The following is a 20,970-nucleotide window of genomic DNA, read 5'->3' on the forward strand; positions in this document are numbered from 1 at the left end:
TTTTGCAAATTAAATAGTTGCTCATTAGAAAATCAGCTGAGACTGCTCATTCATTATCATATAACCTGTTGATTTCTCTGCAGGTGAAATTGCTGTTAGTAATTACTAACCAAAGAGATTTTTTACAGGCTCCTTGAAGTGCTGCTTAGCCCTTTTAGTTCCTTCTTTGTTTCCACAGGTGTGACTCCTCCCAGCTTCTCATTTGCAGCATGAGCTTTACCAAGCTATTTGATCTTTGTTCTAAAATAATAGTAATAATAATCCCATTTATATGCACTCATAAACTGGCCTTATTCTATTTTTGTTGATTTAAGTTTACCTAAGGACACATTTCAGCCTAGTGGAAGCCTTTACTGATACGTACTAGATCTTGTTGTGGGGAAACCTACACTTTAAGGAAAGATAAAAGTACTTTTTTATGCAAATAACTTGTTTGAAGCCAAAGAAAAACACTCAAATACCCCCTTACTATTTCAAAACTCATTGTAACAGCCCCAAAACAGCTTCCAACACACACTTTTTGGTTTCAAAGTGGTAAGTTGACATCTCCTGGATTTAAATCCAAGGGTAGGAATTGCTTTAGTGTTACCTTAAATGTATGTGCTTTCGATGCCACTCCTCTGCTCCTCACCTTGGGAATGCTAAATTAATTCCATCTTGGAGAATGTTCCGACCACTGAAACTGCGCACTTGACCCAGCTTGTGAAATGAATCATAGGGTCAAGTATGGGTAAAAGAATATTTCTGTGATCACTCCTTGCCAACAGACAAACAAATCTGTGAGGAAAGAAAACCCAACCTGTTATAACTGGTGGTTACACTGAACCATTTAGGGTGTTTATTTCAAATTCAGTATTGTCTGTAGTAGCTATCATGGTATGTGCAGAAGTGCAGAGGAAGTACAGAGGAAGAAAGTGGGAACCTTTCTTTACAATCCTTGTGTTGGAAGCAGTTCTGAAAACTTGAAAATTGTGGACACCCAGATAGTGGAAAAATGTTTTATTGTGTGTATTGACCCTAACTGTGTGTTTTATTGGGAGTGTATCCACTGGAAAATCAAAATGAGGAGAACTAATCTGTAAAATGTAATGTTTCTGTATGTTTCTGTCTCTCAGGGTCAAAGCATACATATTCCATATGTCCTATGGCTTGTCACTTGGCAAAACTGTATCCTGATTCTTGGCAAAACTGAGCATTCCTTTATTCTCCGCAGGGGAGGGCTGGCTGAGAGGTTGTGTCGGCTGCAGAACAGAGAAAGATCTGCCATTAGTTTTTGGAGACATCAGTGTATTTCAGATGCTAAAATCCCATCAGGTAAGAACTGTTATACGTATGCTATTACGTGAAAGCACATGGATGCATATATGCGCATAGCCCACAGAAGGGTACAACTGAAACCCAGATTCTCTGTGTTTTTGCCTGAATTCGGGCTAAAGTTCTCTTGATTGTAAACCATCATATAGAGCTGAAATGAAATGTGAGCCCAAAAGACAGTGTCCTAGTTCTCAAAGCACTTGAATATAAGGGATAAAGAACTTGTTTTAAATAGCCTTTATCTACTAGACTCTTCAGAACTTCTTGCTTTCCCACATCACTTGGGAAAATGGTGTTTCCAGGTGGTAAGACAATTCAAGGTTTAGTTTTTGAATGTGCAATGTATTTTATTTTATTGGTTTTTGTTTCTTTATAGCCATTTTTTCCTCTTTCCTTGACAATTTTTCTTTTATTTGAAGTCAGCCATATTCATGGCTAATTGCTAAAATTGTGGATGACAGCAAACATGAACAAACAGAATGCAACTGTGAAATGAGCGTGAAGTATAAGTATGGGGCACTTCCCTTAAAAAGAAGGGGTGAGAGTTGCACTAATTAGTTACAGGCGACTAATAGCACCATCTTTCAGTAATATTTCTTAAGAGATAATAGGTTCATAGAGTCAAAGTGTAAAGAAACAATTTTTTTTTTCAATTTGTGTGTGCGTGAATGTAGGCTATGAAATTTCAAGCATTTATTCTGTATTAAGCCCAATAATTGTTTCTGAGCACATATTAACTTTGTTTATTTTCCAGCAAGTCCTCTGGTCTTAATTTGAAAACATGCAAATGCGGGAATCTATCACTTGCCTTGAGGCCTTGAGAGCTTGTCCTTAATTCCACTCACATTTATTTTATTTTATTTTTTTAATTTTTTTTCTCCAAAATCTGAGTTTGTCTGGCTTCAGTTCCCATCTTTTGTTTTATATAAAGCCTTTCTCCATTAGATTAAAGAGCTCTTTAGGGTATGGCATCTTCCCTCTCTGGCACTTACATAGCAAAATCATGCTGCCTCACAAGTTTCATAAACTCAGCAGACTGGACTCTTTAATGTTCTCTACAGCATTTTCTCCAGTCGTCAAGTGATTTGCATGGCTCTTTACTGCACGCTTTCAAACTTTTCAGCATGATCTTAGAAACAAAGGCAGTGACTCTGTATGTATCCCTTAAGTTTTAGTCTCATCAAAGCCATCACCCAGATCCTGCTGATTTCTGAGATCCAGTTCCCCACTCTCTAGTTACCGTTTGTGTTTCTTTAATTTAGATATAGGAAAGTCATTGATGAAACCATTTAATAGTGTGTTTACTTTCAAATCCTGCTGGCACTGCTGTTACTTAATTATGATTTTCCACTTAAAAAAAGCTTTAACTGTAATTCACAAAGTTAGTTATCTGAAATATTTTTTTTTTTTGCATTCCTCTGAAAGAGTACGTTATTGATAGTGAAAATGTCTGTTATTTCATAAGAATGTTCTATGATTTTAAGCCCTTACTAATTCTGAAGGAGTCAAACCCAAACTGTTGACTAAAGCTGGTCTCACAGTTTCTCACAGCAGCATTAGAGAGGTTATATCCTGTAATCACTTGCATGCAGCATATTCAAGATGTCACCTGTGTGGAATGGCACAAAATGTATTTTTGGTCTTAATTCCTTAATTTTTTGCCCAGTGATTTTGCCTAGATCTGATGTCAAGGTAGCTGCTCTCCATTTACTGTGAGTCACAGTTTTTGCCCTTGCTGAACATCATCATCTTTTCAGTCTTCTGGAATTTCCCTGGTGTTTGAAGACTTGCTAGAAAGTAATATCAGGGACCCAGAAATACCTTTAGCCAACTCTTTTCAGAACTGCTATGTTGAAAATCATGCAGGCACACTCACTTAAAACTGATCAAGGCTTCTACATGTCGTTTATCCTCCTCCTGAGTTACTAATGAACAGGAATCTACTTCCACATCCTTATTCCTTATGTGGTTTGAGGACATCCTCTTGCTTTTTCTGAAATAAAGAACAGAAACTGATATTGAATGGGTCTTTTTTTTTTTTTTTCTTCCCACTGCTCTCTACGGTAATGGATCTGCAACATGGCTCATATTCTTTTTGTCCTAGCTTCCCGTGTCATTATGAAAACTTGTGTTTGGCTGCTCACCAGTCTGCTAGACGTTAACTCTTAGGCTGAAATATTCCATGCTAAACATCTGCCCCTGGCTGGATTCCTTTCTTTGATTATTTTTCTTGCTTTCTTTCAGAAAATGAGTCAGAATTAGTTAGTGTTTTCTGAGAAAAAGGCTATGGGGAAAATACCTTGTTCTATTCTTTAGTACATTTTTAAAATTCAGGTGAGTCTGTCTTCAAGATGATTTAGTTTTGGCAGCAGATGAACAGCTTCTGGTATATTCCTTTTACCATCATGGTGAAAATGTACAGGAATTTGGGCAAGTTAGAAATCATTAGGGCACTACTTTCTGCTTCATTTACCCCGCAAACATTTGCCAAAGCATGCAACTAAATTTCAGAAAGATGCTGGATATGCCATAGTTTAGGAATACTTCAACTTCACAACCTACCTTTCATTTCCAATAGCCAGTCCTTACTCCAAAGTATGACTATGACAAAATTACCAGTAAAATAGCTGTGGTAGTATTTGCAAGATATTTTTTTCATCCGGGGCAAAATTTGTTTTGAATAGTACTTTTCTTAGAATAGTCAAACGGTTTCATGTCACCAAAATAAAATTGGTGTTTGGTTGGGAAAATGTCAGTCTGAATGGCTGAAATTTTAGTAATGTATCTAGATAACCTTACAATTGCTTCTAGTCCAGAAATGTGACGTGTCAGCAAAGCAAAAGCCTACCACTTTCATCTTTTTAGGTTCACACTAAGGGTCTCTCACTGTTCTGAGATTCTTCTTGGATTTATTTCCCTATGTTTTGCCCGGTAATATTTCTAAACCACTCAATTTCCACGACTGCTTCTGACTTTGGCAACAGAAGTAGAGGAAAGAACTTATCAAATGACAAACTTAAATGATTTGTGGAAGGAGCCTGAAGATTAACGTGGAGGATTTAAGTAACCTAGCTGCTGCAAGAGCTGTCAAGTGATTTTGGTTATTCGATAGACGTGCAGACCAGGAGTTCATCGTTAAGGCAAAGGGGAGCAATTTCAAGTGAGATCAGTCTGAAGTCTTATTTCCATCTGAGACCTAAGGAAAAATGTTTCCAGAACTGTGGGCTGTGCCTCTCTTCTTGTTGAGCATTTCATGTTACAGAATTTTATGCTTTTGTTTTGCTGTTTTTCGGTTTTAGGTTGTATCAACATCCACATTATCCCCAAAAAAACGCATTTTTTTTTTGGCTTTAAGTTTTTCGAATTCCTTTGTTTGCTCCGTGTGACCTCTTTTGGTAAATAACCATTGTGGTTTGGCTGCTTCTTGGTCACTGGGATGAATCACTACCTCAGAAAAGAGCGCCTCCTTTCAGCATGCATTTTCTTTTTATTTTTTCTGTAGTGCTCGGGGGTCTCGCTTTTGTCTGAATCACTCCTCGGGGCAGAAGTTCTGTGCTTTCCACATTTTGACAATTTTGGAGTTACGTTCGGCAGCCTACCCCGGTGTTGGGGTGAGTGACGGCAGTCCTGCTGAAAGTGCAGACACAGGTGGAAATGAGGACATCGTACAGCAGAAAGAAGTGGGGGAAGAAGGCCTTTACTCTTAATTGGGTCTTTCTGATTGGTAATTCCACTTCTGTAATTAACCTAACCCTGTCACTGAGGCCTGAAAGGAGGTACCATAGAAGCTTGCCTTGCACTGCACAGCGCTAGTTGGATGCTCCTGTGGTTTGGGATGTCAGGCTCTCCTCCACAAATCCATAACGGCTTGTTCTTCACAAGATGTGACAGGGAGGCTAAAAGGTGTACAGCCATCGTAGTAAGAGCAAGGCTCCGTTCAGTCAAGCTGGTGGTTGGAGAGTGCTATGTGAAAAGGCTTTTAGACCATTTGCAAGCTTTTTTTTTTTTTTTTTTTTTTTTTTTTAAATTTCCCCTCCTGTATTCTGTGCTGCAACTTCCCTGTGAAGTTTCCTGTTTGGGCAAAGAGATCTGGGCAGTTGAGAGAGAGAGAGAGGGAGGAGGAAAAAAAAAACAAACTTTAAAACCTTTTCCTGTCAACATCTGCTGGTTATGTGGGGATTGCATGAGGCAGAAGGAAAAAAACATAGTGCTTTTCTGAGTTATGTTCTGAAGACTCTCCTGTCCATAGGAGAAGACACAAACAAGATTTAAAGCAAACTCATGCAGATTCTTTTCAAAAGTAACTTCTGAAATCTCACCTTCTATGCATTTTGTTTTCTGCTCTTTGTTTTTTGTGCAGTTATTATCAAAATGGTTCTTTACTGAAAATGCCGACACATATTATTCTGTAGAGTTCGTAATCTGATATAACTGGAATTTGTTGGTCTGATTTGGGACGAACATTTTGTGATTGGGTTACAATTGAATTTGAGTAATAAATCGATAATAACCCCAAACCATCAGCATTTCCTTTGAAACAGCACTTCTCCCCCCGCTCCTTCCTCTTGCGGGGAAGTGACCTTCAAGCGACTGAAGCGAGAGGAGCACGTGAGGGGAGGAGGGTGAAGCCTTGAAGATGAAGATGGGGTTTCGTGTGTAATAGTGCATTTTCAAGGAGGCTGAAAGGCTGACAAATGAGGATATAAACAATCACTCCCCCACCTTCTAGTTTCAGTGACTAGTTACGATGTGGGGGAAGAAAGGATTTGAGCAGCTTGGATGTGATGAGACTTGCACAAAAATTTATGTCTGTGGATGAAGGAAACAAGGATAGTCCTTAACACGCTTTCCTTTTACCATGCAAAATGTTTCTATAAATACAAAAGTCTGAGCTTTGTTAGTTATTGCTTATTTTCTTAGTTCTTGATAATTTCATTAGTTATTAGTTAATACTATAATTTAGAGAGATGGCAAGCGGCCAGATTTCTGTTTGTCATTTTTTGCTAGCCAAATGTCTGAACTTGTCACAGAGGGAAAAATCAGATGTAAACTTGTCTTTTTCAAACAAAAATTCTTTGTATTGTTTTTGTTTTCTTGTGAGAAACAATAATGGCATACACAATCACTTTAAGTAGCTTACATATGTTGTTATAAAGAATGTATAATGTTTAAAGTAGGGCCAAATTCAGCAGCCTCTTTTTAAATTAATATAGATGTGGCAAGAAGCCATCATGCCTGCAAGACTTGGTATGTTTTGGAGAAAAATCTTTTTGAATGGCTTCAGAAGTTACCAGCCCAGGAAGAATAACAATATGTATGGATGGTAATAGCAAACAGATGTTTTTGTACAGGCTGTGAAAATGTTGGAATCTCAGTGCTGCCTCCTGGCTTTAAACGTTGCCTTTTGGATTGGAAGGGTCTGCTCGGTGTATATCGGCTTGCTGAGTTTGTTATGCATACACCTGCAGGCTTTTACGTGAAAGAGAAGGGAGAACGATAATGGGATGCCAAGCAAAAGAACACATTTTCTTTTGATTTGTGCCTGTGATTTGACATTTTATACTTCTGACACTTGAGAATGAAAGTAAAACGTTGTGGCCTGAACCAGAAAATGTAGGCTTGGCTATTCTTCCACTGCAGATAGTAAGTGCTGTCCCAGGAGGGTGTCTAGTACTGCAGTTTTGAAACCTGCATTAGACAATTAGAAATTAAATATCGTTGGGATAAAATAATGCCTTTGAAAAAATAATTGAGGGACGAATCTGGAAGTGTGTTGCTAATTTACTTTATTAAACAAGGCATAATTTTTTTTTGTTTGCTTCATACTTCCATAATGTAGATCTGATCAAGCCATCAGAACGAAACACATTCATACTTTCATTCTTAGTACAGTAAGTACTGTTAACAACATTAATTGCACAAGATTTTGTATTTTCAGCGGGAAATGTTATTACGTAAAAGCTTTTAGCTGGGATTAATAGAACTTTGATCTGAGCGTAACACCACCTGTATTTCTTGTAGTTCATATTTCTGAAGAACTTGCCATTTAACTAGAAATATAACTTAACTTTCCAGACGCATTATTTAGAAATATCTGTGATGTTAGGTACAGTACAAATCTGCTTCTAAACTGCACTTCATCTATATGATTTGTGTTTGATAACTCTAAGTGAAAGTAATAGTAATTTGTTTAAAAGCATCTGTCCTCCTATATCATTCAGACACCATTAAGTTCAAGAATCGTATGTTGTGACAGGGTAACTGGTAAGAACAAATACAGGTTGTTCTGACTGCCTTTGCACACACACAAAAAAATACTTGTTAGCTATTTTTTTATAAGTAACATGACTTAAAGCAATCTCATCCTTCTCCCCATCTCTTGGATTTTCTTCTGAGTTTGTCTTGTGGTTGTTTGTTTGTTTGTTTTTTGAGGAGTGTTGTTGGGAACTCTTGTCTGAATGTCATTTTTAATTGATTTGAAAGGAAGGTACTGAAGTACTCTTCCTTTTGCATCTTACCCTGCTTGCTTTGTTTTTCATTCATCGACGTGACTTATGGTGCAAGTCTTGTGGCTGAGGAGTTTGTGAAGCATTCCTTTCTCTGACTGTTACTTTCTCATTCTGGCTTTGCATGATAGTTCACATGTATGTTTACTGCTTATTGTGCATGCTCTTTATTAATAGAGACTTTTTACTATTGCAGTAATAATGCTTTCCACTATGCTTTTCTTCATGCTCACGTATGGGTAATTTTTTATCAAAATGCTCAGTGGAGCAGAGTTGTTCATGGTTTGCCATTATATTAAACAACAAATTTTTCTGTGTTTGTGAGATCTGTGTGCTTGCAATTCACTGTTTTCAGCATTGGTACTTTGGCCCTCATGAAAACTTATTTCTACCTTGTGTCATGTATGATTGTTATATTCAGACTGGAGATGGGCACATCACATCCTTCGGCCCTGTGGGTACGACACATTCTGTGGACATTGCAAGATTTTTAAGTTCTTATGGAAGAATGGAAAATTCAAAAATTCGGAAGTAACCACTGCCATAAATCCGGCCTGCCTTTCGTTTCACAGAATTTTTTGACCTTGCTGATACTGCTTTTTTTTTTTTTTCCTTCTGCTATTGTCATTACTTCTGCGGAGACAAGTCCTTTTCTCCTCCTCCCTAGAGAGGGAGGTTTTCTGTCCAGGCAGTGACAGCAGCACAGTGTCATCACATCCCAGGAACGCCTGGTGTTGGAAGCTCCATCTGCTTCCTTCCGCTCTGAACCGTGGCAAGCTTGAGCTGACACGCACAGAGGCACATTGGGTATCCCAGCTAGCACGTTCAAATCATAGAGAACACAGCAACTTAAACCCGCCCCTGCTTTCTGTTCAGGTGTTACACACTCCAGCTTGTTCTCCTGAAGCATTTATCTCCATCCCGTAGGTCCTGTAGGGAGTAGTATTGGAGGTCTGTCACCTTACTGTAAAGATAAATTGCTCCATATGAAGGCTTTCCGTTCAAGACTACAGGTGTTCTTTTTGAGCACTTGATCAGTAAGTAACATTTTAGCAAAATTCACTTGAGCAAGGTGAAACTGCATGTAATCTTAATGTCAATGTAGTAGTGTCAACTGCATGTAGTCTGATGTCAACATTTGATGCATTTCCCTACACTGATGGACCCTGTGCTTGCAGTGTGCTCAGCTTCCCATCTCTGTGCAAAAAAAGAAAATAGAGACTGCATTAAAATATGCAGTCCCCAAGAGATCATCATTTCTATTTTTTTCTCATTTGTCTGTCTCATCGGTAGTTATGGAGTTATTAAAGCGAACTTCAGAGTTGTATTTCAGGCACCGAAGCCAGAATGTCTCAACATAATTTTATTTTAGGATTGTGCTCCTCCGTGTTTTTACTTTTCTTCTATCAAAAGTTCGTTCTGGTTGTTTAGAGTCAGTGCAGAATAGCTTCCTTCGTAGTCTACCTCCTAGGCTGCCCTTGGCATGTCCAGTGAGTGCATTCTTCATGAGCATGTACATTCAGCGTTGATGCAGCTCCATGGCTTAAACATAGATGTCTGCTGTGAAGCCACCTTGTTGGGTCTGAAGATTGTCAAGAGCCTTCGCTCTGTCAGACACCATGGAGTCGTGCCAAAGTTTTAAAAAGGCTCAACATCTCAGGGTCCGTGATCTCCAAAGGAACACAGTTTTTTTTTTCTTTTTTTTTTAATCCTCCTGGAATTCAGGGTAATGCAAAACGTCTGCAAAATGTTGTGTTAAAACGTGTTTTGCTGCCATGGTATATACTGAGGGGCAACATCACCCTGTGTGCCGAAGGAAGTAACAGAAATTAAAGGAACTGACCAGGGAAACCGATATACTGAGTGTGAAACTTGTCTGTTCATTTCCCATGCGTTTGAAATGTTGTGGATGAGCTGAACTACTTCATGGCCAGGTTCCACATTGGAATGAGAGATCAGTATCCCAGAGGTCATCTGGAGTTAGACAATTAACGTGGGACATGAGAGCAGGTTTGCAAAGTGTTCAAACCAAAAATTCATCTAGCTTAGGATCTTAGCAGTGGCAAGAGCTAGCAGAATGCCTGGGAAAACTTAGAACAGGGCTAGCACTTCATGTTATTTTTTTGAAGTATCCTTCCAGTTTGCAAAGATCTCTGACTCAGGGACCGTCTGTCTGAACCAGAGCTAGTAACTGCGTTCTTAGTAGTTCTGAATTATTTTTTTTCCTCCTACCAGGAAGTTACCGGTTGTTTTTTTGAACCCGTGCATAAAATGTAGACCTGTTTTGATTGCATAATTGGGAAATGCCAGGCTTTCTTTTTCAGAAAGTATGACCAAGACCTTTGCCAAATTTGTTCAATTATTACTGTTGCCAAAAAGACTTTTCTGTTGGATTTCTAAGGTTCTGCTGACAGTAGCAGTGAGTGGTCGATGTCCTGTTTGCCTGGTTTGGGATGATTTCTTTATCTGTCTCTGAGGAGCCTGACGTTGTTTCTGGCAGTGTGTCTGTGCGTGCTGGTGGGGTGGTGCCGTATCTCCCTTACGTCAGGGAGACGGGATGGCTTCTTGTCAGAGCTTCTCCTCCCTCGGCTGTAGGTGAGGGAGGCTCTTGTCAATAATGGAGAGGTTTCTCCAGAGCCTCTTCCCTGCCTAAACGGCTTGTTCCTCCCCTAGTTAGCTTCTCCTGTTGGTTTCACTTGTTCTGGACCGCTTGTGAGATCTGGAGGAATTCATTAGTTTCATCACAGTCCCCACCTAGCAGTGATTTCTGTTTGTTGTCTTCCAGTGATTTCTGCTTATTGTAGCAAAGTGTTCTGCAAAGGGGCTGATGTGAAATTTACGGGTAAAAACTGACCCAGCTCATCACTGGTACCTGACTTTTCTTGTTGATCACAGGACGCTGGAGTACCTTTTGAATCACTAGCAGCCAGCATGTTGTTGCATGTCTTTGAAGGCTTCTCCTCTTACTGACAATTCTGTGAAGAATTTTCTGTGAAGAAGTGGGGGAGCATTACAAGCTCTGGTGGCTCCTTTTAACAGTTCACAGTCAACCAGCTTTTGACCAGATTTATTGGTGCTTTTCTTTCTCTTTGTGGCATCTCAAGCTTTGCGTGCCAGGGATTGATTTACACTTCACACTCCTGAGATGCACAAGCTCTGTCTTTATATTCATGGGGCCAGGTTCTTCAAACACTTCTTGACTCTTTGTCAGTGGATGTCTTCTCTGACTTTCTAGCCGACTGTTCAAAGACCACCGCAAGATGCTGTTGCAAAGGCATCTGGCAGGAACGATGAGCTTTGTTAAGCAGTCCTCAAATTGCCGCTCAAGCGAAGGATTTCTAAATGCATCCAGACAGCGCTCTCTGTGAACGTGCACGGGGCTACTCTCTCGATGGGAAGAGAAAGGTTACCTTCAAGTAAGGAAACTGAAGTTTTTGAAAGGAGCAGTCCATAGGTACTTGTAGTTCTTATTCCTTCTCTGGGTGCTGAAGGAGTTTCTCAAGTACAGTCCAACCTGGGCACCACAAGGGAAGACAAGTAACTGGATGCCATTGGCAAACACGCAGTCCCAAGTTTGAGTTTCAAACTGTCTTTATCCAGCCTGGTTGGGCTGCCATTGGGCAGAGCAATCGTCCCTCTGTCCCTTCATTCCCCCCTTTCCGCTGTTCATCATTTGTCCTTTCCTTTCCCTAATATCTGCTCTTGTGCCTCGGTGGCTTTGCAGTTAGCTGGATTAGCGTATTGATTTTGGTTTAAAAAAAAAAAAAAAAGTAGTGCCGAAGAAATACATTCAAAAGCTCTAGACAGCAGAGTGGGGCGTGAAGGAATATGCAATGTAGAAATGAGCAGGACTGCACCACAGTTGCTGCTTGAACCTTTTTTTAATTCTGGATACTGCCATGAAACCTGCACATCTGCAGGTTGGAATTTCTCGGGCTGTAATTCTGTTTTGCAAGTGAAATGAAGTGAATGAGGGCTTCAGCAAGCAAGAACTTCTGTGAATTATCCAAGGGTGAAAGAGAACATGGCAAAACCTTAAAGTAAGCTTTTCACGCGAATGAACAAACAAGTAAACTTCTCTGGAAGCTGTAGAAGTTGCAGTGATCCAGCCCGTCTCCTCACCCACAAATTCTCCCTTCAATGCGCAGCCACATATGTTTGATTTATTTTTGATTGGCATAACAATGCGAGAGCCAAATGAATTAAAAATCAAGCTACGTTCTGAACTTTGGTGTTTCATCACGTGCCAGGAATCCAAAGTGCTTTGCCATGTTGTTCGAGAGAGCGTTCTATCAGCAGCAGTAATAATAATTTGAGTAATTAAATTAAACTATCTCTGTGCATCTAAATAAACAAATAGATTGTGGTTCTGTAGAATGTGCGTGTGTGCCAAGTTTGAGACTTGGATAGTTGTTGAAATGGTGCTGCTTTTAATGTAGAGGCATTCTGCTTCGTTTAGTATCAGCTCCCAGTGTTTGGGCCAACTTTGACTGACTTACAAGAAACTCTGGTGGCTTGGCAGGGTTTTTTCTCCAATATCTTTCAAGAGACTTTCCTATCAATGTAGTTCTTCCTTAGTTTACCTAGTATTTTTAACTGTTTCATAGTCAGGAATATTTAAAAGATAGATATTAGGTTGCCATTCTCTTTTACAGTGATTTCTTCAAGCTGGCTTAACAGCTAACATATACACTGCTGACCAGTAAGAATTGTCATAAGATTTTGCACGTGAGAAATGCACCGTCCAGAAGTGATGAAGCCTCACGAGTTGTTTTCCTGCCCCTTTTTTGGTTTTTTTTTGAAACTGTTGGTGCATTTCATAATTGAAGTTGACTTTTTAGTGACTTATTTTTTAAAGTGGATGAAAATTGTGGAGTATGTCTAGAGGTAAATGTTCAGTTGCTTTGAAGGCTGAGGATTTTTGTGGTTGGGACGATTTGTTTATGCATTCCAGATGACTTGGGGTTGACAGAGGACCGTAACTACAGCTAGTCAGGCAAAATGCAATTCAAGTGTGAATATCCTAAATCCTTGCCTTTAGGCATAGAAAACTAGTCCACGCGTACACATAGCAGAAGTTTGCACATAAGCAGACCTTAGGCAGTGCAGTATTTGGAGCGGCAGAGCAGTGTTGCAGCTTTCCCTAAGCAGGTGATAGCAGTGGCATCCGTCCATCTCTCTTCATCAGTTGGCCTCAGAGAACTTGGCGGCAAGGATCAGTTCTTTTACTCCTGCTCTGCAAGGAGAGGAGGTTGAGCTGCCATGATTCGGGCCGAATCCGTTCACATGTATCACTTGGGGGACTTCCTGAAGGAGCCCTTTATCCTGCTGGAAAACACCAGTTCATGGGAAACAGTGCTTTGCAGAAACATCTTGCATGGGATGAAAAATTGGTTCGAATAAAAGTGGTTTTGAGAACACTTTGGTTTTATATTTCAAAATGACTTTATTTCAGTTTTTCAGTTTTAGTATAAAATGTAATAAAGACTGGGGAATACAAAACAGGGACTTTTTTTTTTTTTTAATAGAACTGAACTTTATTTAATAAACCTGAAAGTTTTTAGGACCCGCTTTCTTTGGTTTGGGGTTTCTTGAATTTTTTTTTTTTTTAAGTTTCTCATAAACTTAAAATATTTTGACTCATTTTCCAAAGGAAAGGCATTCACAATTGTGAAATGGGCCTTAAAATAAACAAACAAATAACTAGTACAGCTCTGCTGTTAAGTTCCAGTACCACGTTCACAGTTCCTCCCCTGCTTCTTCTTTGCTGTGGGAAGACAGTAATTTATATCAGCTGTTTTTCTCGGGATACTGTGTTTTTCCCAACATGACTTGTGGATCAAAATCAGTAGAACTGGGGTTCTGCTGCCCCTGTCCTTTAGCACTACGCCTTTCCCCACTAATGACAGCAGCATTTAGCAGGTGGATACCCATACCTCTTCTCCTCAGTGGCCAGAGTACAAACTGGAGCAGGGCTAGCTGAGAAAGACAATAAGTCTTAGATAAATCTAAGTCTCTCTTTCACCACGTTTGTCTCTAAATGCAAATCACTTTTAGATTCTTTGTACCTAACGGGTGCTCTGTTAGCTCGGTCCCTGACAACTGTAGTTTTGGGAAAGGTCGAGCAGGGCAAACACAGCTTCACTTTCACCTTTAATGCAGTGTGATTCTTCTGTTTTCAAAATAAATGTATCTTGCTCAGTTTCTAATAAAAAAAAAAGCTGGGAACAAAGCGGATCATTTGCAGGATGAAAAAGTTCAAATGCAGTGGGAGACAGGGGTCTCCTTTCTGTAAGAAGTTTGATTTCATCTGTATTCAGAAGAAGTACAGGTAGTATTTTGTCTCCACAGTTAAAAGTGCTTTAAAAACAACAACAAAACTTTAACATAAGTCTTTCGGTGGGCTGATGTACTGTATGCGTCATTTTTACGGATGTACATATGTACATACGTGCATGTGTACATATGTGTCATTTTTACAGGTAAGCAGAAAGCAGAGCACAGATGTTCCATGTGCCAGAATTTCTTTCCCCTCATCTAAACGTTGCACTTTTATTTTCATCTTTTAATTTCCAGATAAATCTGGTGTTTTAACTGTGAAGATCTTGGAGATGTTTGAGGAGTGTATGATCCAAGTTGCCATCTGCCAGCAGCTGGAACAGTCTCCTGCTATGACTTCATCCGACGATCTCGTTGTCAATACCGTCGAACCAGTACTCAAAGTCCTCTTTGCAAGAGAGACAGCAGCTCACCTGAAGGGTAGGCCCCAGGATGTCATCCACATCTATCCTCCGTGGTAAGTACAGGGAAGGGGTCGCACTTGCTGTAGCCCTGCAGATCGGGGGGGGCTAGGTACAAGGCTTGTTGGGTTGCTGTAGAAAAGACCTTGGGGTGGAACGGGGCTGTCTTCTGGTCAGCCATCTGTCTCTGCCAGCTCGAGAGAATTTGACAGATAGCTTAAAGATAGCTCAGATAACAACTGAATGTGTAGTGTAATGCCTCCAGTGTTGCTCTGGGCTTCAGTTTTGTTTTCACTTAATATTTTCATGTTTAGAGTGATAGAAAGGCATGAGCAATGTCTTATCAATGATAAGGCCAATAAAGTACATACCTTCTAGTAGCAAAGTAGTTCAGGAATGCTCATCTGTTGCTGCTAGTATGGGTATAATGTTTCAGTGGAAAAGTCTGTATTAACTGTTTAGCATTCAGCAAAGAATATATGCAGCTGAAAATGGGGAAAAAGAAGAAACGAGGGCTAACACTATTTTTATGGAATCAGTAAACACCTTCTTGGTGGTTTCACATGGCTGCTGCTGTCACTGTCTTCAGTTCTCCAAATGCCTCTTCAGAGCAACCTTCTCTAGAACTCCCTAAAACATTTGGTCTAACTTTGTGATTTTTCTAAAGTGGATTACTTTCCTGATTTTAAGGGGTAGCATAAAGTGATGACTTTTCTAGTAAAGCAGATGGGTTTTGGCAGCTGTAGGTGGGGAGGTCTGATCTTTAAAAAAAAATCAGGAAAATTTTGAAATGGGGATATTATTCCTCTTCTCGCTCTTCTCCACACAAATTGTCAAATTTGATATATTTTTCTTAAGTTTCAGCATTCATTATCTGAGTTTTAGCTTCCAATTGCAATTGAGTCCAGTCTCTAAGTGTTTTACCATATCTTTTTTTTTTTTTTTTTTACAAAATACTTCTTCCTATTTTTGTAAAGGTCTGTATCTATTTTTATCTTCAATTAATTTAATTCAATTAATTAATTAAAAGTAATCTTATTAATTTTAATCTTTAATCAAATATTTTTGACAGCTGCAAGGTTTTTTTTTGGAGGGGAGGTCTGTACCTGGTAATCTCTCCTTTCTCAAACGTTACTTAACTCTTTTTGGAAGAGATCCACAGATTAAGGGAATATATTTAATCTGTGGTGTATTGTGGGTACGGATGCAACTACTGGTAGTTGAGATATAAAGAGGTCAGTAGCTAAGAGAAATACATCTGATTATTAATCAAGTCCTAGTCTGATATGAAACATCACTGCTCTTTTTTTCCTTCATCCTACCCCTCAAGGTGCTAATGTTCGGTCTCATTTCCCCTTTCTTTACGTGCTGTTGTTTCTCTAACCTACCAACTTCCATCTTAGATCAATTGTTCTCTTCAGGTTTCTTCTGTTGTTTCTGAACCATGAGGCATTGCCGTGAGACTGTATTTTTTTGTGCAGATCTTGGCCTTGGCAAAGACTCTTGAACCAGCAGAACTGTTTTGGTTAGGGTATTATTCAACATTTTCTTTCTTTTTTCTTTTCCTGAAAAGTTGCTCTCCAGATACTTAGCAGTGTAAGTCTTAGACTGCGCTAGGTTTTTCCTTGTCAGTTCTGGGAAGATGCAACTCTGCATTGGTACAATCCTTTCCAGACTACAAGCATCTGTAACTGTACTAGTGCTGTATTCTCATTTCTTAGAAAAAAGAAGAAAAAAAAAAAACCTTTTCAGATGATGCAGACATGAAACTCATTCCTATACATACACACACACACACACACACACATATATATATATATATATGTGAAGTGAAATTTCTTGGGAAAACTTTGTCTGTCTGTTCCCAACAATACCACTTTTTGTTTTTGTTTTGTTTTCTTTTTTTCTTAGTAGGATGCACTTTTCGTGTAAGCAAAGAGTTATTTCATAAAACCAGAATGTTTTGGCAGGGGACATGTCTGAGTTTCCAGAATTTCTCTCCTGACCTATGTGGCTCGTAAGGTACTTTCTTATAAAGACGTTAGTAAATTGAGGCAAAATTGCCTTGTATCTCATCTCTAGTCCTGTTTTTTGTTGTTTTGGAGTTATCTTAGTGTTGGTTGTCCCTTTGTTCACTCAACCTGAAGTGAAAACAAGTTGGGCTGGATATTGTTAAACTAAACCTACTGGCAGGAGATGGGTGTGCAGGGGTTGTTTTCGATTATTATTTGGCACTTTTAGTTTACATTAATGGGAAACTGGACTTGTACACTTAATTGAAGTTTCCTCTATTATTACATTTCTAAGTTTCTATTCTGTTAAAACTCTTACTTGTGAGCTTTTAACACTGAAATGTAGTTTCTATTACTGTGTGTCGGATATGCACTTCCGTCATTAGAACCAAATGCTGGTTGTGATTAAAAACGCTCTCCTATTGATTCAAATGTGGGGCTAAGGTAAAAAAGAATGAACCAAATCTCCCCCTGACATGGTGAAATAAGCGTATTTACTTGTCTTATTTGTATCACTAGTCAGAAACAAAGGGGAACAAACAAAGTAATAGATGCAAGGGAGATAATCCTTGACTGACCTGAGTGTGCTTGGGACACACAGCGTCGCGTGCATCCTTGTCCTGTGTTTTGAAATACTTGTATGGTAAGGCAGAACGTGGCGAGAGTGGGGAAATGGTGTGATTTATACGTGGATTTCTGCTGCTGTACAGTTATGTCTGGAGTGTAGAATTTTCTGATATCTTCAAAATTACACACCAGAATTATTTTCTTATAGGTACGTGCTATGTGCTTTCTGACCAGGCTCTTGAGTAAGTGGGTAAGATAGCAGATACATGTGCTGCTGGCTTCTGCTTGTGCCCTGTATTCACGAGCAAAGCCTGAATGCATCGTTCTGGAGCCTTTGCAATATTAGACTTTGCTTTTCTAATTGTATTTGTCTGTGGTAGGAACTCAGTGCACAGCTTGGTGTGTGAAACGTCTCTGGCAGAAGGCTTACATAAATACTTTGGGAGGCAGTGTTTAGAGATCTGTTGATATGTTTGTTGGTATTTGTTTGCATACAGACTCCCGTGACACTTAAGTACTGGAATGCAAGCCAATTAATTTAGAAAATAAAATATTGACAGAAAGCCAGTTATAAGTATCTTATCAACCTGGACATTACCCATGAGAGTGGTTTCACTGACTTCAGAGTGACTTTGTGTTTGAGTAAGAATTTGTAGGATTGAGCCTGGATTTCTCTATAACTGGACATGGGTTTCTTCAGCCCAAAGTCTAGCATCTTAACATGCATAATTGTCACTTGCCATGGGGAAAACAACTCCAATAGGCTGATGAACATTTTCAAACCAGTGCGTCTGGTGGAGCAAAGAACTCAGCTGCCTGTCCTCTGAGCCATCTGATGCGAGCTGCTCCGATCTTGAGGCTGTATAGATGCATTATTGCAGTGCTGTATTGGTTAAATAAAGCCTATTAACTTGGATGCATGACATGAAAGCAGTTGCGTGTTTTGGGCTGGAGCTGGTTTGTGTCTGGCCAGCTGGGAACACAAGAGGCAAAAGAACTCAGCCCTGCCTGCCCCTGCCTGTGCAGGCTTGTCTTTCGTTGTCTTTGCAGTGCCTGAGCAATTTCTTGGATTAAGAATTTGAATGAACACCTCGTAATTTTTACAAACTTATTCTGAATCATTAAGTGTTTTTAACAGTTGGAAAAGGAAAAGCTTATTACTGAGTGTAATTAAATCAATTACTAAGCCTATATTCATTTCGCAGAAATATGTATCCAGCAAAAAGTGAAGACTGCTTGATATTTCAAAGGCATGTAAGAAAACGGGAAGGAAGGTCTCTAGGTTCCACTGGAGCTGATTGTATGTCTTCAGTTTAACTAGGGTGGGTTTTTTTTGTTTAATTTTAAAAACGATAATATACGATTTCCAATACCTCACAGAAAGTGATAGAGTTTTTAATTTTGGAGACTTGATTAAGAATTAATTTTTCAGCTAATAGTAGAACTTACGGATAGTTTTCTTCAGCTATTCCTACCTCCTGCTCTTAGATATGTCTACTTTCACATATTTGAGATAAATTAAACTGAAGAAAATGGTTTGAATTCTTTTCCTTACTGTTAAATTTAACAACTTTAAAATGTTTTGCATGTACTTCTGAAGTTAAACTACTCTAAGTATGTTGATATACAGTCATTGTCAATAACGATACAAACCAGGAGTGATTTGGACAGGCTCAGAGATCCATCCATACCAATTAAACATGATGGTCTGGTATGAAATCTGTAGTTCAGGAGGTTCTCATGCTGCTGATAACTGGATGGCTGGGAAAGTATGAAGGGGAAAGAACCACTTTGTGTTCTTTTCTTATATTGTCTGCAAATGCTAGCTATTAAGCACTGTAGAAGGCAAGATCCTTGGCTGGATAACTGCTGTTCTCTATGCAACCTCTCTATTGTTTCTTTTTAAAACAAACAAAAAAGGTTTATTTTAGGAACTCAATATGGTAAGTATATAAAACACTTAATTCTGTGACATCAGCAAGCAACTTGAAAGTTGTACTTTAGTTTCTCTTAACCTATGAAACCACGGGGAATCATAATTACTCAGCTTTGAAAGCTTTCCGGTGCCTGGTGAAAATGTTTAATGTGGACTTCTCTTTTATACTTGTTACACTAGATTCAGCCTTTCCTCAGTGAAATATATTTAAAAGAGTTCAAATTATTATATACTTACCAACAAGGAGAGCACACACAAAGCATTGCTACAAATCAGCTGATGTACAGTAACGAAACCTTTGGCCCATCTTAAAGGACTTTTGACACAAATGATGTAAATTTTTGGTGTAGAAATATCCAAGCAAGCTCTGAACAAGTTTGTGTATGGGAAACAATCTAGCTTTGTGGACTTGCATATTCTACTTCTTGAAAATTGTCCTGGGTATGCTGTAGGCTGTTTCATTGGCTCAGCAGCAAAACTTAGGATAAATGGATATGTCACTGTGATTTTTGCAGTGTCTTACCTAATACACTGTCTTACATTGCATGGTCTTACTTAATCTTGGTGAGCAGTAAGAGGGAGCTAAAACACGGGAGCTAACATGAAATAGGTGTTTTGAACCAGTGTGACTGGTGTTAAAAAGTGTTTGCCCTCCATTTGATGAAGATAGAAGCTTTTTATCACTGCTGCTGTAGCTGGTTAGGGGAGGCGTTTAGGAACTCTGTTATAGAATACTTTGCTACCATGAGAAGGGTTATGTGAAAGTAGGATCCTGGGCTTTGTATATTAATGAAATGAGGAAATGGCCTGCTGCTGCTCTGTAAGAAAGAAAGAGCCTATATCCTTTAAAGTTTTCTTGTTCCATAAAGGTAACACACAAGCATGCATTAAAGACATATGGAAGTAACACCTTTTGTATAAATTCAGTTTCCCTTCTTGTTCCACAGGGAGACAACTTCTTTGAATGCTTGATTGATCGTTTGGACAAAATTGATCTATGTTCACTGTCTTCCTTTGGTGAAATCTAAGCATTTATAAATGTATATGTACACACATACACATAAATATTCAAACAGATGGAAAAAAGGGGAAAAAAGATCAACAGTCAAATCCCTGCCATCAGAAAGATGTTAGCTCTGTCTTTGCATTCTTTCTTTGAAGATGTTACAATAGCAGAGTGTCCCTCTGATAAGAGGGACGAGGTTCACTCAGAAGATAAAATTCTACAAAACTTCAGAGTTGTAAAGCCAGTGTGGGCACTATTTCTAAAGTACATATGGGAATGGCCTTCAAGCCAAAGATCAGATCATATCATCTGCTTGGAATTGCTTCTCAGAGACAATGCAGTTGTGAAAATTGAAGCTCCTTCCAGAAGAAGTTGAAGCAGCTGCAGGTTTCTTGCAAGTCTTCATATTTTTTTTGTTAGGATATACCTTTCCCAGTACAATCACTTAAAATAGGTCATTTTTTAAGAATTGGGAATACATATATAGTGTTTATGAACTGAAAGTTGTCTCTAACGAGCTTTTGATATAATTTCTGTAATGCTTTTTTTGCTTTATCCATTTTGACAGAGTAGTCCTTAGGATTTTACTCATTTTTCTATTTTTAAAAATAAATTTGATTTTCTTAATTTTTTATATCCCCTCATGTGAAGGGTGGAAGTTGTATCTGTAGAGCTGCTCAAACATATCCTATTTTATGTATCCGGAACTAAGGAGATTAAGCCATTAGTATGACTTGTGTTTGTTCATCTACCATCTAGAAAATCAAAATACTGCCAATTCTTGGTAATCAAATCAATGCATAATTATGTTTCTTCATAGGCAGGTATATTCTGGAATGACGTAATAGTAAAAAATAGACTTATGAAGCTTTAATTCCAAGATGATAAC

General features: G+C 38.9%; 1 protein-coding gene across 2 annotated transcripts in view; it reads left to right on the forward strand.

Annotated features, from left to right (window-relative positions):
- SPIDR (scaffold protein involved in DNA repair) overlaps positions 1-20,970 on the forward strand; it is a 203,988-nt gene that overhangs the window by 64,164 nt on the left and 118,854 nt on the right. For both annotated transcript variants that reach the window (XR_013947887.1, XM_080583611.1), the window contains exons 7-8: positions 1,214-1,314; positions 14,397-14,616. Coding sequence is in view for 1 of the 2 variants with exons in the window: in XM_080583611.1 (XP_080439737.1) it covers positions 1,214-1,314; positions 14,397-14,616 (321 nt within the window). In the remaining variant the exon portion in view is untranslated. The remainder of the gene's footprint in view (positions 1-1,213; positions 1,315-14,396; positions 14,617-20,970) is intronic.

Source organism: Anser brachyrhynchus (assembly GCF_964034855.1).
Source record: "Anser brachyrhynchus genome assembly, chromosome: 2".
In the NCBI taxonomy this organism is placed as follows: domain Eukaryota; kingdom Metazoa; phylum Chordata; class Aves; order Anseriformes; family Anatidae; genus Anser; species Anser brachyrhynchus.